Source organism: Nothobranchius furzeri, chromosome 9, assembly GCF_043380555.1.
Source record: "Nothobranchius furzeri strain GRZ-AD chromosome 9, NfurGRZ-RIMD1, whole genome shotgun sequence".
In the NCBI taxonomy this organism is placed as follows: Eukaryota; Metazoa; Chordata; class Actinopteri; order Cyprinodontiformes; family Nothobranchiidae; genus Nothobranchius; species Nothobranchius furzeri.
Window position 1 is genome coordinate 70,284,762 of NC_091749.1, and position 16,473 is coordinate 70,301,234.

Here is a 16,473-nt window from a genome sequence, read left to right on the forward strand (position 1 = left end):
TTCCATCAGGGATAACGTCTATATAATTGAAATACAAAATGTTGTTTTGAGGTATATCTGAGGTTAAAATCTTTATCCGATCAGTGTAGTTACGCATGATCCACAGTGGTACCAATATTAATGTCGACGGGTACCAACAAAGGGTACGTACGACAGAGGAAGGACTCTCTGTCGTACGTACCTGTGTATGTACAGTCTATGGGAAGGACTTTGAGCGGAAACTACAGCCCCCAGCATCCTCCGCGGCGGGGGGAAAGAAAATGAAATCGGCCATGTCGAGTTAAAAATCACGGAACGCTCGAATGTGGGGAGTAGCTTACTTTATGGTTATGTAGCCGTAAACCCCACGTTTTTTAAAGCTAAATATTCGATCTCTCGTTTAACAGTAAATACATTTTGTGGAAGCAAGTTCGTTGGTAAAAGTAGCGGGTAAACATGAGCGGCGGAGGGACGCCGTACATCGGCAGCAAAATTAGCCTAATCTCAAAGGCCGAGATCCGCTATGAAGGAATTTTGTACACAATTGACACTGAAAATTCGACAGTAGCTCTTGCTAAAGGTAAGTGTAGCCAGTAATATAGTGATTACAGCTGTAAAATTTTAGTTTTATCAAATATTTCAGATTTTTTAAATAGCTTCCAACGCAGTTAGCTGGTAGCTTTTAGCCGTCTGTAGGCTAAACTCTATAGCCTTCACTCGGGGGTCCTTTGTTTACTTAGTTTTTGACTTAATCTGTAAATCCAACAACATAAAAGTCGTAGAATTAAAAGCTGTTATGTTTTTCTGTACTACACGTTTTAAGGTAACAAATATTGATTCGGTGTTTTTTAAATAATAGTGAAGGGCTTATTTTTAATCCGTGTTTTTTTAACTGGCACCACTTACTTTCCCACCTTTTAGTAATTCAAAGACATGTCTGCATGAGCGCTGTTTCAAACATGCTTACATGAGATCATTGCGCTTTGTTCAAGCTAAAAAGATTGATAAACCTCCTTGGCTAACATCTGCTCTTTAATGCTTTTGTGAATTGTGTTCAAGCTAAACAAGTGAAAACTTTTTTTTCTGCTCCCTTCCTAACAGTCCGTTCTTTCGGCACCGAGGACCGTCCCACAGACAGGCCCATTCCTCCTCGGGATGAAGTGTTTGAGTACATCATCTTCAGAGGAAGTGATATTAAAGACCTAACCGTTTGTGAGCCACCTAAAGCTCCTAGTGCACTTCCTCAGGACCCCGCCATAGTTCAGGTGTGTGTGTGTGTGTGTGTGTGTGTGTGTGTGTGTGTGTGTGTGTGTGTGTGTGTGTGTGTGTGTTATGGTGATAAACTGTAAAAGCAGAAGGTTAGTGATTTTCTTTTCACGGTAATGTCATTACTCATATAATAAACAGTCGAATGGCTTACTGGAGTAGTGCTGCAGTTTCATTGGGATTAGATTAGATTTGCAACACCTGTGTATTGGCCATGCTGAGAAGTCAGTATTTTACCTGGTTTGGCTGAAAGTGTTGAATTAAATCGGATGTTTTGCTGCAACCATCACTAACATGGTGAACGTATCATGTGTTAACCAAGACACTGAAGGTATTTGCTGTAACATCCCTTTGAGCTTGAAGTGACACAGGTGTGTCCCGTTACAGCGAAGACCTCTAGAGCAGGTTCACCTGTCGGTGTAAACTTAATATTTATCAGATCACCTGTACAGGTTTTATATTTTGGCAAACTAAAAACAACAAAAAGCCAACTTTGTGATTTGTTTAAACACACAAAATAAATTTTTTGAGCAACACTACAACTACTCAGTTTTCAAAAATGTCATAATTGCTTTTTATTTTAAAAAAATTGCATAACATCAGCTGCTACAGTGACTGTCGCAACCTGTGTTTTATTTTTGTTTTTACATAATTTAGTCAAAAAAATAGCTCAGTCATTTTTACAGATGGCTTTCTTTTTCTAGTCATCGATTGGATCCACGAATGCTGCGTCTGCACCGTCGTTCCAGGCTCCCGGGTCCTATGCACCATTCAGCCGTGCACCTGTTCCACCATACAGTCAGTTCGGTGTCACGCCCGTTGGACCGCAGCAGTTCGGACAAGCTGGAGGCAAGTTAAAATAAAAAAATATACATATTTGTTTATGTTCTTTTTAGTAAAACAATTTCTTAGTTGCTTATCATTGAAATAATTAAATAATACATGTAATTTTAAAATACTATGCTCTGTACATGCCAGGTTTTAACTAGGGGGTGGGACTTTAACGCGTTATGATTAATTAATTAGAAAAAAATGACGCTTGGATTTCAAGCAAGGCGGAACCTTTGTCATTGCATGACTTCCCCGTGGACCGAATATCACTGGTGCACACAACAATGCACAGTGCTCTGTTAATGGCTGCTAAAACAGAATAAAAAGAGAGAAATTGCCTTGCTTGGACTGATGCATTATCTGGGAAACACGTCCGCCTCTTCCTGAAAACTACGGCGTCGTGTCGTGGACCTTTTTCAGGGATCATCTCTGCTGCTGCCCGGTGGCACCGAAAACTTTACAGAAGTCAAGCTAAGCTACATTTTTTACATTTATGTAACATTTGTGCAGCGCTGAAAGTACCAGGCAGAATACTTTTTTGCCCTTAGCGGCACCTGGCTGCAGCTGGGAAAATGCTCCGTGTCCTCACCTCTCTGTAAACAGCTACAAACGTGTCAAAGCAACAGAAACACTCTAAAATCTGTGATGGTTTTCTAAACAATTCTGACGGTTTATTAAATGTTTCTGAGACGAGTCACTGTCTAAACATCGCATCGTTGCTATCACTAAGCAGCGAGGTGACGCACCTCAGATGAAACAGTGGAAGCGTCATCATTCATCCATGGTGGTGAAGAAACGCTAAAATGTAGACTATGATGTCTCTGGCGATCCGGGTTTGGGCTGAAAGTGCTCGGGTCATTCCGGTTTCAGTCTTTGGGTCTGGTTGGGCTCTACTGCTGCACACGGAGGAGCTCAGAACAGTCAAAGAAACGTTATAATATAGTTTAGCTGTCAGCCTGTAGACGTTCTGCTGAACTTTATTCTGTTTCATGAACCAGGGTGACCTGGGTTTATGGTAAATTCAACTTTTAAACTGGGAGAAAACTTTTTGGTTACTAACCTGCAGAAATAAAACAGACGCAGCTACACTAACCAACATCCGTCTGCATGAGCGTGACCGTCAGAAACCAGACCAACTAACCTGAAAACTAACTAAAGTCATCGTGCTGGATGCCTTTCTGTGGTGGACGACACCGTGTTCAGCCCGCTAGCATCTAGCATCCGCTGCGAGTAATAAATAAATCTTTAATGCAATGACTCTGACGCTCTCGGGTTACCTGTTTAGGAGTCTTTTAGTCAGACTTCTGTTGGCAGTAAGCCGCGCCTTTTATCCACAGAACTGTTCAAAACAGCAGCTTAGCACATCAGCCGCTGACCGGAACCGTAAACAACCCTCTCCACCCACTGAACTGCCCTTCAAAATAAAACTAACACATAACATTACACTCGTATTCTTGCCTCTTAAAACCGTTACGATAAAAATACTATTAGTAATAATAATGGTATTGATAATAAATCTCACAACACAAAAATTTGATATTTTAATTAATTTATTTTTTTTTTTGCGTTCTTGCACTTTTACAAGTGTTTAGATCTTGTAACTCATTCGCTGCCAGCGTTTCTCACCGTTTTTACTGTTTTTTTAAGAGTCACAGAACGTTGCGCGCTAGGATGATGTCGACGCCAAAACAAAGAGGAGAGTCACCTCTTACATCAGGAAGAATCCGCGCGTTTCGAGCGTTATCCGTTCTTTCATAATCCGTTGTTGAATTGTGATCGGCAGAAGCTTTTCCGGTTCGCACCTCACTTTTTTTACAGCAGCGGCCCAAAACGATCTCCTAACACATGGATGTTCTGCTTCCTGAACACGTGACGTGTGACGTACGCGGATGAAGATCGGCTTTAGAGCTGAGATGCTTGTTCTCACGGTGCGGGGGCTCGTCCGACGCCCACACAGTAAAAACAAGCAAATGACGACTTTAGTCGTCAATGGCAGTGAACGAGTTAATGTTTTAAATCTGTTAGACTGTTACTGACAGCAGCTACGTTGTGTCCTGGGCGTGATCATCTCAAGAGATTTAATTGAAAACTTCTGGAATCTTCTGGTTATTACCTCTCATCCAAGAGACATTTTCAGCTCTAAACCCTGGGTTGTGGACATGAGGCTTAGAAGTCGTCGTCAAAAACAAACACACAAATTGTGCTGCAAGACTTTTTTTCTTTAAAATTTAAAAAATCTAAATGAATACAGGCCATTCAAGGTGATGCTATTGTTCCTTTAGTCTCAGATCATGTAGCCTGTAGCACTCATAATGTGCTTCATGTGATTGGTATCGGTGATCGGCCCATCCCCACCTCTCAAGTCTCACCCTTGGGTGTCTGTGACCCGGTGAGTCATGTGAAGTTGTTTTTGTTTGTAGAAGTTCCCGCTCCTCAGCTGGACTCTCTGACCAAAAAGGCCTCGGTGGAGCAGGCAGCTCAGGCCCCGCCATCGTCTGCCGCCCCGGGTCATCCGGCAGCACCCGTGGGTCAAAGGAGTCACGTTGGGTCGACGGTCCCGAAACCTGCCAGCGCTTCCTCCAGCAGCCAGAAACCTCCTGACCTCCTGGAGCAGAAAAAAGGTAAAAATAAATAAAAGGTGGTACCGTCAGGAACTGGACCAGAATTCCTTAATGTGGATAAAATAATTAGAGAAAGGTCGACCAGTCGGGTCTTTTAAGGGATGTTCAGACTGAAACCATCAGCTGAACTTCAGGGTAACGTCTAATTGGTCTTCCAGTCCTCTCAGCTGTTGTCTCCATTCAGATTCAGCCCTTTCAGAACTTTTCAGACGTCGGCGTATCGCGACCGCTTTGGCAGTGAGTGATGTCACTGATCAGCTCCCACAGTAACATTTACATCAAAACATTTATTCTATGGAAGTTTATCATGATTTAATTTAATCCATTCAGAGGACGACGGCTGCTGTATGATGTAGAAAGAGGCGTTCAATGACCAGAAGAAGTGCCGTATTTTACAGAGCTCTGTTAAGTCGTTGTGGGGAACTTCCTCAATTTTTCCAGTGTGGGGAGTTCAGTGACAGCGGTGGGGATTTCCGCCACGTTTTCCGGTGTCGGACGTTAAACTTCAAGTGTGATCGGTGATTATTTTCTTTTGCTTCCATTCTGCTTCCCCAGCAACTCTATTTTACTAATGTCGGTTGTTTTCGACATCCGCTGATGTCATTTCCTGCTGTGTTACAACCAATCAGCATGAGCTAACCGAAGGTTAGTACCTACTCCTGACCAGGTACCCGGGAGGTTCCTGGAAACGGCCTGGTCACGTGGAGACGCGCATGTCGGGGGGGGGGGGGGGGGGTGAGTTTTACAACAAGGAAGCTGATGCTGAACAACACAGATGGATAATTAATTACTGACGTTACAAAATATTCGTGTGTGGGGAGGTCAAGTTCAGCTTTCCTTTTAGAAATTCTGTTAGTTTTGCTGTAAATATTCTTGTAAATTCTGTTATAAATGAATGAATTTATGTCCACTAATCTCAGTTTTACTCTAGAAAATGTTTTATCCGTTAACTTCCACAGTTTAATAATACATCAAGCTTATATAGCGCTTGTTTAGGACACTCAAAGATGCTTGCATGCACTCTCACATTCACACACTGCTAGTGATGGTAAGCTACTCTGTAGCCACAGCCGCCTTGGGGCGGTCTGACAGAGGCAAGGCTGCCATTTGGCGCCGTCGACCCCTCTGACCACCACCAACGCAGGGTTTTGTTGACAGGCTGATTTGCATAAACTCATTTTGTGATGAAAGCAAAGCTACGGAGTCTGAATGTTCACATCACCGTGTCTTCAGCGGTAACCGCTGCTGCTGATGATGAAGATGTGTCTGTGTGTCGTTGTTCAGCTCCTGAGGTCCCAAAACCGTCCCAGCCGGAGAATGAACACGGTGCCGTTGAAAACCGGGACCCTAACAGGCGTCACATTGGTGAGCACGTCTTTATTCGTAGCGCGGAGCGGCAGCGAGCAGATTCTAATGAACAGGTCACAGTGAAGACTAGCTTGTGTTTGATATTTACCCAAACATCAGAGCCTAAACCTGCGTTCTCTCCTTCCTCCAGCCGGGATCCAGTCGACCCGCCGCGGCCGCGGCAGAGGGAACCGCAGCAGAGGCAGAGTAAACATCCGTAAAGACGGAACAGTGAAGTTTGACGAAGATTTTGACTTTGAAACCGCCAACGCACAGTTTCACAAAGACGAGATTGACCTGGAGCTCCAGAACAAGCTGAAGCTCAAAGGTGCTCCGGACCCAAGCAGCACCTTCATACGGTTCTAATTCTGCTCTGAGTGTTTGTTAATCTGACCCGCCTGCACGGCCGTGTCTTCCTGGAGTTGAACGATTGAGTTCCCGAGTCCTGACCCTGCTGACCCAGCTGTGTAAACGATGTTCGCTAACGTTACAGCGCATTAAACCTGTCCAACTCTTCATCATAAACAGATGACAAACCAGAGAAGGCGCTCAACGGAGAGGAGGCGGCCGACCCCGAGCATCCGGCCACCGAGGGGACGACCGAGGAAGACCAGGCTGTGATTAACAGCTGTTACTACGACAAGACCAAGTCCTTCTTTGACAACCTGTCCTGTGAGGATGCCAGGTACCGACTCGACCGCTCGGCAGATGTTTGTCGATAACGTTACCAAACCAACTTTACTTCTATAGCACAATTTAAGACACCGCGTGGGAGCTGACTCAGGTGCTGAACAGGCAGGATCTATTTAAACAAAACAGTAAAACACAACAATAAAAACTATAAAATCATAATAGGATAACATGAATCAATGTCTAAAAGCCAAGTGAGAACAGTTGGTTTTTAAACAAGATTTAAAAACAGGCGGAGGGGATGCCAGCCTAACTGTAATGGGCCGTGAGTTCCAGAGCGTGACGGCGGCGTGGACAAACGCACGTTCACCTCGTGGTTTGTAGGCCAGCCAGGGAGTGCAAAGCAGTAGACGGTCAGCTGACCTCGACATACGAGTAGGTACATGGGGAGTCAGCAGGTCGGACGGGCAAGGAGGAGCTAGGTCGCGTAGGGCTTTAAAATCAAACATCAAGATCTTAAAACGCACACCAGACGTGATGGAGAGCCAGTGAAGACGTTCCAGGACTGGCGTTTACTGTTAAGACCGAAACTTGTGTGTTCTGGTCGTAAATGTGTGAGTGTCCTTGATGTGGGTTCTTGGAAAGTTTGAGTCTAACTTTAGTGCAGATTCAGGAGCCCGATGAACCTTTAGCTGTTTGTTTGTAATCGTTCCTGGATCAGAAGTTTGGGAATGGGCTGCAGAATCTGTCGTCCGTCCGTGTGATGGTCACTGCCACGTTAAAAAGGCTCCAAACTTTGCATCGCGTGTTATTTTGACATAAATCTGCTGCTGGACTCCCTGGATACACCGGTAGAGCTACACTCCACTGCTGTTGATGTTTATGCTAGAAAAGAGGAGCGGTTTTAAGGAGGAAGTCGTGTGCTCTGGTGTCGGCTGAGCCGCGACGCTCATCGGCTGATCTCGTTGTGTTTAAAGCTTTGATGTTCGTGAGTGAAGCCTCGTTTCTCTGATTGTGTTTGTGCGTCAGAGATCGCAGGCCGACCTGGGCCGAGGAGAGACGGATGAACGCCGAGACGTTTGGCATCCCTCTCCGGTACCACCGAGGAAGAGGAGGGTTCCGTGGCAGAGGGTTCCGCGGCAGAGGGTATGACGGGCACCGCGGGGGTCGGGGCAGACCCATCAGCAGAGGTTCGTTTGGCCTCCCCAGAGGTGCCCCGCCCGGTTTTAGAGGCGGCAGAGGAGGCCGCGACTTCTCTGATTTTGAATACAGGGTGAGTTTAATCATTAGTCCTTAAAGAGCAAGTCACCCCCCCACCAGATTCTTACTCAACTCCCACTTCCTGTTTGAAAAATGCAACAAATGCTGTTGCCTAGCAGACCGAGAGGGCGGAGCCGCTAACAAATACACACACTCACGACATTGTGACATCATAATGTACCAGTTTACATCATAGCATACCTCTTAGCCAATAGCGACGGCAGATTTTAATTCAAATGCGGTGCTGAGTTTTTACCTGACGACAGCGCATCGCTGACAGTTTTAGGCAGAATATTTAAATTTTAACCAAGATGCACTAAAGTGCCGAGTTATTGACTACATTTGTCTGCAGCACAATCGGACACTCATTTATATCGTTTATCAGCAAGAAAATGTTGATTTGGAGTGACTTGCTCTTTAAAGAGCAAGTCACCCCCTACAAGAAACTTACTTCACTCCCACTTCATGTTTGAAAAATGCAACAAATGCTGTTGCCTGGCAGACCGAGAGGGCAGAGCTGCTAACAAATACACACACACACAGGCTCACAATGGCATTATGACATCATAATGTACCAGATGACATCATAGCATACCTCTTAGCCAATAGCGACGGCAGATTTAAATTCAAATGCGGTGCTGAGTTTTTACCTGACGACGGCGCAACACTGACAGTTTTAGGCAGACTATTTGAATTTTAACCAAGATGCACTGAAGTGCCAAATTATTGACTACACGTGTCTGTAGCACGATTAGACACTCCTTTATATAGTTTATCAGCAAAAAAAATGTGATTTGAGGGTGACTTGCTCTTTAAATGAGGCATGAAAGCCAGATAAACGAGTCTAAACTGGTTTTGTTCTGATTTCTACAGAAGGACAAGGTGGCTGCGTAGTACGCCGCGGCGGCGGATCCACCGAGAGTTGTAGCCGCTCGTCATGAATTTATTTCTGTGTAGAAGATTTGTGTTGTCTCGGCATTGGACAGGAAGAATGAAGACGTGGCGTCAGACACCAGCACCTCAGTGGACCGTTGACGTGAGCGGGGCGTCGGCTCCAATCCCTCTGCTCCGCTTTGAGACTGTTGTTTCGTTTCCTTGAAGTTTGGTTCAACACGCAGCAGACGGACACGACCACCTGTAAATACAAAGCTTTGGAGTAATTCTGTACTTTTGCATCAGTCAGATTCACTTCCTACTAAAGTCTTTGACGCTGAGAGCTGGACGCACTCTTCCACCGTCAGCGGGATCGATAGCTTTATTCTTTCTTCACTCATATTTTATTGGCACCAAATTAAAACGCCGGTTGGTCTTCATGTGTCCAGTAACTTTACACGTTGCGCCCCAACATCTGTTCGACTTCAGTGAAAAATCCAGATAAAGAACCTGAAATTGTCCACCTGTTTCGTAATGAATGTACATTTATACCTCCCACCTATGGTTTCTGAAGCTGTGGCTTTCACGTTTGCAGTTTCAGCCCTCAGAGCTCTGATGTGGCGTCTAAACACACACATCTGCTCATTTGTAGGAAGTTTTCCAGTTCCTAGCAAGGTTGACCAACGCTCTGCTGTTTTGCCAAAAAAATGTTTAGAAAAGATAAATTTTCATTTGGTTCTTTTGTGTTTCCGTGACTTTCCTTTGTCAGCGTTTACCACTGCAGACGCGCACGAGTCGTCCACCGAAGATGGAGTTTTTTCTTCTATGAAAAGGATGAAATGAGGTCTTCGAGCTCGTTTGCTGCGTTTCTGGCCTGTTGTCGCCCTTTGGCTTGTTTGTAGCTCCTCGCGTTACTTTAGTCTGGGATTGTTCTCAGGAGTGGATTTATTTTTTTACCGACTCGTGAACAAAAGGGACAAGAACTGGATGAGGGGCCAGTATTTTCAAAGGGGGGTTTCTTCATTTGGATTGGTCATTCGTTTTGGGAGTGCCTTGAGTGGTGATGATTATAACCTTCCACACACACACACACACTCTCCCCCTTTAACTTAAATGTTACATTCTGCCGGCTGTGCTGCTAGCACTACAGGACAAACCTCCACAGTTTTCTGTAACAGATTAGAAAATCAGCTGTTTTGATTTGGGAATCGCAAACGGCTGATTCTCACACGAAAGCTCGGTGAGCCGTCGCTTTATGTTGACTAACGCCGTAAGCAGGAAAGTTTAATTTGGGACAATATTATAATTGAATTATTAAAAAACTGACTTAATTTCATGTTTGCTACATTTTCCAGTCACTGGGTGTGTTTTCTTGATTCTTAGCAAAGTTGAGTTTTTACAAAAATAAAAATAAAGAGTTAAACAATTTGCATGAATCTGTCTTTTTTTCCCCTCGGGTCTTTTCGGTCATTAACATGTAAGAAAAAAGGTTTGATGCCAGCAGCTGGATCTGTTCGATGTGGGATTATGTCCGTGCCTCTGAGGAAAATGGGCAACTTAAGTAATACAAAAGCTGTGTTTCTCAGAATGTAAAAATTAATATTACTAACTAAATAACAAATTTGAATAGCAATTTATAATTGTGTAATTAGAAATTCCTACAGTACTGTAGAGAAAATTAATTGTTTGAGAATAGTTTTTGTTGTCCTTTACAATAGTGACATCTAAAACCGTTACATTAAAATAAAATTGTAATTTTGCATTAGTATTTGGATATTTTCACACAACTAGACGCGAAAACTGAAAATTTTTCTAACAGTTAGCCGTTGTCTGTCCGCCAGATGGCGCTTAAACACACAACAGCCGTTAAATCAGGCGAAGAAGAAGAGCGGAAACCGCGTTCTGATGTAAACGTGTTGGACGAACTAAATTAATTCTAAAATGTCGATTGTTTTTGTACCTAAGAAGCTTCGAGGGAAGGCAAAAATCAACCAGGAAACGATACAAAGGGTGAGACACCTTCGAAGATGTTTATTAAGTGGTTTAAGGAAGCTGGTTAGCTGCTACCAAGCTAATGGCTAACTGCTAAGCTAAAAACAAAATAGCCTCATTTATTTAGCGTCATGAAAAGGTCATTTCTGCACCTGCAGTTCTGCTGTTTTTACTTTTTAAAGATGGAAACGTATTTTCTAAACGGCATTTGCTGTTTTTGCTAGTTGTTAGATGAAAACGATCAGCTGATCAGATGCATCACGGAGTACATGCAGAAAGGACGAGCGGTGGAGTGCGTGCAGTAAGTTTTAAAGCACAATCTTATCGTCACATTCTGCTACTCTGCTCAGTTTTTGAATATTTTTGTCCTTTTAAAACAGATACCAACAAATTCTCCACCGCAACATCGTCTATCTGGCTACGATTGCAGATGCTAGTCCTGACGACAGTCCGCCACTGGCTAATGTAGGCAACCAGGCTCCAGTCACTAAAATATTAATATCAGTAGGTCTTAACATCGTTTTCTGTTTGTAGGGCTCCACCTCCACTCCTGATGTGAACAGACATTTGGGGGGACAGTGACGCAGGTGTGTGTGTCTTGATATAAACCAGATTTTTATAGTTAATGTGCTGTCCAAATTAATCATTTTGTAATCTATTCAAACCGTAAACTTAGTATTCCTGTTTTAAATACTGTGTTGTTGACGTGGCTGCATATTCACCTTATCCTTGTGTATCCAAGGTTGGGTCCTAGCGGGGTGGAGGGGTGTAACAGGTCCAGTGTAGAAGCCCGGGCATCCATCTGTCCCACATTGTTCCCGAACTAGATGACAGGTAAAACAGCAAAACCTAGAATGTGACGCAAAAGTCCATTTATGTCAGTAATCCAGCTCCGACTGAGAGACCATCTAAAGGCTCAGGAACTCTCAGCAGGTGTTCTGGGTTCATTAGTTGATTAGTGTGTCCCTTTGAGTCTGGAATATTGAACCATTTACAATATTCTAATTGAGATTTTGAATGTGGGGTTTTCATCAGCTGTAAGACGTGATCACAATTAAAACAAAAGCTTGAGAGAGCTTTGCGCGGAATGAAAATACGGCATTTATTAGTTTCACCTTTAAGGCTGAATTACTGACATATGAACTTTTGTGCCATGTTCTAATTTTTCGAGTTTCTCCTGTATATAATCCAAGTTCTGGCTCTCCTAGAGATGCCCAAACCACCTTAGCTGATGAACAGCTTCTTCAGATGACGGAGCTCATCACCCCCAGCCCCTACAGAGGAAGCTCGTTTCAGCTGCTTGCATCCTGGATCTCCTTAAAATCTTCATTTAAATCTCACGTCTACAGATGGGAACAAGGTAAATGGACCACCCATAAACCCGCATCCTGCTGCCATTCACGACCTCAACCACTGCAGGGCTGTACAAGCTTGGAAGATGAATATTCTGCACCTTTTTCACGAATCCAGCTGGACTGAATTTAAACCTGTGGAGCTTGCACTGTTGTAGTTGATGCTGACCGAGCCTCTGCTTGTTGACCGGGGCATTCGTCTGATTTCTACATTAAAGTTTGTTTTTCTGATAATAAAGAGTCTTGCATCTGAAATTGCTAGTTCTTTTTATTTGTTTTTTGCATTGCTGGTACACTTGGAAAGAGCCAGTTGCCAGCTCAAGGGAATAATATGCAACATAAGCCAAGCAGTCCCCCTTCATGTTTACTATCAGGGAAACACGTTTGTATTATTTCTCAACCTTTTCTAGAAGCTGCTAGTAAACCTTTTTTTTTTTTTTACACAGCTGAGAAGCTAACAGTTACAGTCCAAGGTCTAAGGATGTCTTAAAAAAAAGAGGCTGCAACAGTAAGAGGGAGAAAACAGACAAAAAAAGCAACAAACTATCTTGATTGTGCAAAGCACATTAACTATAAAAAGATATATTTATATTTATATGTATGTACAGCAAACAATTCTCTGTAAACATGTTAAGTATGTTAGTTATCTGAAAACATGGTGTCTTTTCATAAATACAGGCAACATTGGCATCCGCAAACATCACAAAAAGTTAACATTCTGGGCTTTTAAATGCAGCCCGTCGCCATAGAAACCGCAGGGACAAGGGCTGAGAAAAAGCCCCCCTCGTCACACAATGTTTTAGTGTTTAGCGTGGCGTATTTGGTAACCTTTGTAGATAAAATGGTGTAGTTTAAACTCTGTAGAAAAGAAATGTGCTTTTCACATCTTGGGAGGTGGGAAAGAATGTTTAACGTCAACAATACCAACACGCAGTTGTGGTTTAACGTGTAAGAAAATACAAAAAGATTAATACTGTCAACTGTTCACAAAAAAAAATATTGTATCATTAAACCAAAAGGGGGCGGGGCTAGTGTGAATTTGGAGTAAACTGCCAATTAGAGAGCTGGGAGTGAAGACTAGCACGGCCATCCGGTTAGTGGAGAATCTCGGACCGCAGCGTTCGTCTGCACAACACTGGTTTGAAATAATCATCTGCAAGTGCTTTGTTGACCCACATGGCACATAGTTCCAGCTACACGTCTGAACTCTGGTCAGGTGATGAAAAAGTAGTGTATCTCTGAAACGACACCTCTGCAGTGGCTTACTATATTTATGCTGAGCCTGCTCAAAGCCTCTCCATAAAAACAACCACATATTTATATTTCAGCTTTAGTATTTTACAAGTTATGAAACAGTAGATGGTAGCTGTACTCCCAGTCATCCTGCGTGAGATTTGGCAGTTACAGCTATGAAGACACAGTATACTTGTGGGCAGAATGAGAGCATTTCAAGCTCTGGCCCTCTCGTAGTCTCAACACACACACACACACACACAGCTGCAGAAGCAAGTGGGTGTCGGCCGAGCGCGTCTCCAGCTCTCGTCTGAGGAAACGTCGGCTCAACAGACAGAGAAACGACCGCTAGGCTAACTCCTGCTAGCATGACACATGCACCTCTCATTGTTAAAACATGGCAGTTCAAAAAATTTCAAAATAGGTTATTTCTGATTTTCCAAACGGGATGTTTGACATGGAAAAATATAGATAGAAAATCGTTGAGCCGGTGTGTTAGCTTAGCGCCGCTGAAACCTTCTGATCGGGGGACGAAGACAGATGTTTGCGGCTCAGACTCGTGTTGACCAAGCTGCGGGTCGCCAGCGGCGCTTTGGGCCCGATTCTTCAGTACTGGTGCAAGTAGGAGGGCCTATGCTCGTGTTTGAGGGGGAAGGATTTGAAGCCCTTGGTCATGGGTTTGTGTTGCTGCTGCTGCTGGATGAAGGGAAAGCCAGAGGACATTCCAGTGGAGGGGGGGCAGTCACCGGCGGTCGACCACACGGGAGACTGCAGCATCTGCATGGAGTCGCTCCACTGGGAGGAAGGAGGCAGGTTCATCTGGTACAAGGAAGAGCTGGGATTGGGCATGGTGTTGGTCTGAGTGGTGTGCTGCCATGGCGCTTTGGGGGGCCAGGTTTTAGTTTTGCTGTCCTGTGGAGCCGAGCGAGTGGTCGGACAGTTAAGACCCTAAAACATCACCGATAATTCTCTCTTTCTGCATACTTCACCTGGTTATCGTCACCGATGTGGTGCAGCGGTGGTGATGGGAGGGTGCACACCTCCGGCTCTCCACAGCTGTGCTTCCTGCAGGAAGAGAACACGCCATTAGACCTCTGATGATCCGACTCAGTCAGAAAACTCGTGAGCTCCTCGTTAAAGTTTCATCTTCAAAATATCTCAATGACATCATCTGGAGCTCTTCAGAAATGGACAAAAATCAATCTGTGGCTTTATTGTGACGGGGAAATGACCCAGCAGCCACCGAGGTGATGAAGCCTCACAAATGTCTCTATACCTGCAGCATTTCTAATGAAACATCTACGTTTCCGTCACATTTATTTATTTTTTTCTCAAATGAGATTCTACTAAGAAGGGTTTTGACCAGCTAGAACCTCACCTCCTTTGTTTAACTGCCGCTACGAGGTCCGGCCCAGAGAACATGGAGAACAGGCTGTCGCCGTTGGCCGACGACGTCTCGTCACTGGAGCTGGCCGAATCTCCCTGATTGGCTGACCAGCCGCTGTTCACCGCATCACTGAGGATTCAAACACAACGTGTGTCCGCAGGTCTAAAAGGTGTTTTAATTTACAGCAGGATCAGAACCAGAGTGAATAAGGAAACACCCGTGGAACAGAGCGTCCTGTAGCTAACGGGTTAGCGCCCGAGTCGTCTCAGGATTTAAGGTGACGGAGCCTCACCGTGTCCGCCACGTGAAGAATTTCATGAAAACACAGCTTTGTTTTAAGTAACTCTCCATCACGGCACGGCTTCCCAGGCTAATAAAGTTTGATTTAAACCCAGGAAGAGTCGGCTGATGTTGTCATCTCTTATCCGTTCCAGCGCTCATCTCCACCGAAGTCCTCGTGCTAAAACATACACGTTTATGTTTACGTTTATGTATTTAGCAGACGCTTTTGTCCAAAGCGACTTGTTGTGTGTGTTTGTTACGGCTCCGCCCTCTCGGTCTGCTAGTCAACAGCATTTGTTGCATTTTTCAAACAGGAAGTGGAGTAATACTCTGGTAGGGGGTGACTTGCTCTTTAAGGGAGAGAGCGGAGCCGCTAACAAATATACACACACACAGGCTCACAACAACATTGTGACATCATATGGTACCAGCTAACGTTCTAGGGTACCTCTTAGCCAATAGCGATGGCAGATTTAAATTCAAATGCAGTACAGTTTTTACCTGACAACGGCACAACACTGACAGTTTTAGGCAGAAAATTAAGATTTTAACCAAAATGCACTAAAGTGCTAAACTATTGACTACACGTGTCTGCAGCACGATTAGACACACATTTATATAGTTTATCAGAAAAAAAAAAGTTGATCTGGGGGTGACTTGCTCTTTAAGCACCCGTACGAACCCGGTTTGGTGTATTTAGTTTCGGGGACCTGAAAATTCAAGCATTTTGAAGGATTTTAAGCTGCATCCTGCTTACAGGAACTGTGGTAAAAATCAGGAGCCGGTTTAAGAAGGCTCAAACTAGCCGTTAGCTCATCAGTCCTGAAGGATACAAACTCTATTTCTCTGAGCGGAGGCTGTTCGGGAAAGTTTGTACAGCCATTTTTACACAAACACACACCCGAACAGCAGGAATATTCCTCTGATGAAAGTGACAATGAGGCTTAAAACAAGGTGAGATTAGAGTTTTATTAACATGCATTCTTACCAGATTAGGATTATTATACCACTTTACAACTTTAGGGGGAGAAACGACACATGCTGTTGTTCATCAGAGGCATTTATGTAAATTTCAAACCTGGTTGAGGTAAAAATGAGTCAGTAGCAGGATGGAGGCACCGTGAGGATACCTACCCCTCGCTGTAGTACTCTGGGTGGGACCAGGTCCGGTGCTGCTGCTCCTCAGGCATTGGCCAGTTGCTGCGTGCGTTACTAGGGCGACGGATGTGCTGCACCTGCCGTTTCTGCTGCATGGCTTGGCTCACACCGGCAACGTAACGTGCGAACTCCGGGTCGGAGCCAACTGTGGGCGGGAAGAGCAGAATAAAAACAAGGGTGAGTTTTCTGACTCCCTCAGCTTTTCCCTTTGGCTCCCGGGACCGTGGCCCCTTCAGCCAGACTGTCGACGGCGGCAGAAAAA

At 44.4% G+C, this 16,473-nt stretch overlaps 3 protein-coding genes across 4 annotated transcripts in view; 2 read left to right on the forward strand and 1 right to left on the reverse strand.

Moving 5' to 3' along the window:
* Positions 1 to 256: 256 nt before the first annotated feature.
* Positions 257 to 9,060, forward strand: lsm14ab (LSM14A mRNA processing body assembly factor b). The gene is made up of 9 exons (XM_015954077.3): positions 257 to 559; positions 1,081 to 1,244; positions 1,950 to 2,094; positions 4,497 to 4,697; positions 5,982 to 6,062; positions 6,196 to 6,372; positions 6,573 to 6,729; positions 7,704 to 7,947; positions 8,808 to 9,060. The coding sequence occupies exons 1-9, from the start codon at positions 436 to 438 to the stop codon at positions 8,826 to 8,828; spliced, it is 1,314 nt and encodes a 437-aa protein (XP_015809563.2). The 5' UTR covers positions 257 to 435; the 3' UTR covers positions 8,829 to 9,060.
* Positions 9,061 to 10,643: 1,583 nt separating this feature from the next.
* Positions 10,644 to 12,406, forward strand: ss18l2 (ss18, like 2). 2 transcript variants are annotated; one of them, XM_015954079.3, is made up of 6 exons: positions 10,644 to 10,817; positions 11,024 to 11,100; positions 11,180 to 11,264; positions 11,334 to 11,386; positions 11,542 to 11,633; positions 12,149 to 12,406. In XM_015954079.3, exons 1-4 carry the CDS (start codon positions 10,749 to 10,751, stop codon positions 11,379 to 11,381), a joined length of 279 nt encoding a protein of 92 aa, XP_015809565.1. In that variant the 5' UTR covers positions 10,644 to 10,748; the 3' UTR covers positions 11,382 to 11,386; positions 11,542 to 11,633; positions 12,149 to 12,406. The 2 variants fall into 2 exon arrangements, with proteins under 2 accessions (XP_015809565.1, XP_015809564.1); XM_015954078.3 differs by having other exon boundaries at positions 12,008 to 12,234.
* Positions 12,407 to 13,788: 1,382 nt separating this feature from the next.
* Positions 13,789 to 16,473, reverse strand: part of garre1 (granule associated Rac and RHOG effector 1) — a 16,554-nt gene continuing 13,869 nt past the window's right edge. Inside the window, exons 10-13 of the mRNA XM_015954073.3 lie at positions 16,188 to 16,356; positions 14,763 to 14,900; positions 14,374 to 14,449; positions 13,789 to 14,296 (exon numbers count right to left, since the gene is read on the reverse strand). Coding sequence (XP_015809559.1) covers positions 13,991 to 14,296; positions 14,374 to 14,449; positions 14,763 to 14,900; positions 16,188 to 16,356 — 689 coding nt within the window. The 3' untranslated portion in view covers positions 13,789 to 13,990. The remainder of the gene's footprint in view (positions 14,297 to 14,373; positions 14,450 to 14,762; positions 14,901 to 16,187; positions 16,357 to 16,473) is intronic.

Excerpts from the sequence above, each read along its gene's own strand:
- ss18l2 (XM_015954079.3), top strand. The coding sequence starts at position 10,749 with ATGTCGATTGTTTTTGTACCTAAGAAGCTTCGAGGGAAGGCAAAAATC. Across the intron at positions 11,101-11,179 it reads CGAGCGGTGGAGTGCGTGCA|ATACCAACAAATTCTCCACC; the intron begins GTAAGTTTTAAA and ends CTTTTAAAACAG. Across the intron at positions 11,265-11,333 it reads ACAGTCCGCCACTGGCTAAT|GGCTCCACCTCCACTCCTGA; the intron begins GTAGGCAACCAG and ends TTCTGTTTGTAG.
- lsm14ab (XM_015954077.3), top strand. The coding sequence starts at position 436 with ATGAGCGGCGGAGGGACGCCGTACATCGGCAGCAAAATTAGCCTAATC. Across the intron at positions 560-1,080 it reads GACAGTAGCTCTTGCTAAAG|TCCGTTCTTTCGGCACCGAG; the intron begins GTAAGTGTAGCC and ends CCTTCCTAACAG. Across the intron at positions 6,373-6,572 it reads GAACAAGCTGAAGCTCAAAG|ATGACAAACCAGAGAAGGCG; the intron begins GTGCTCCGGACC and ends CATCATAAACAG.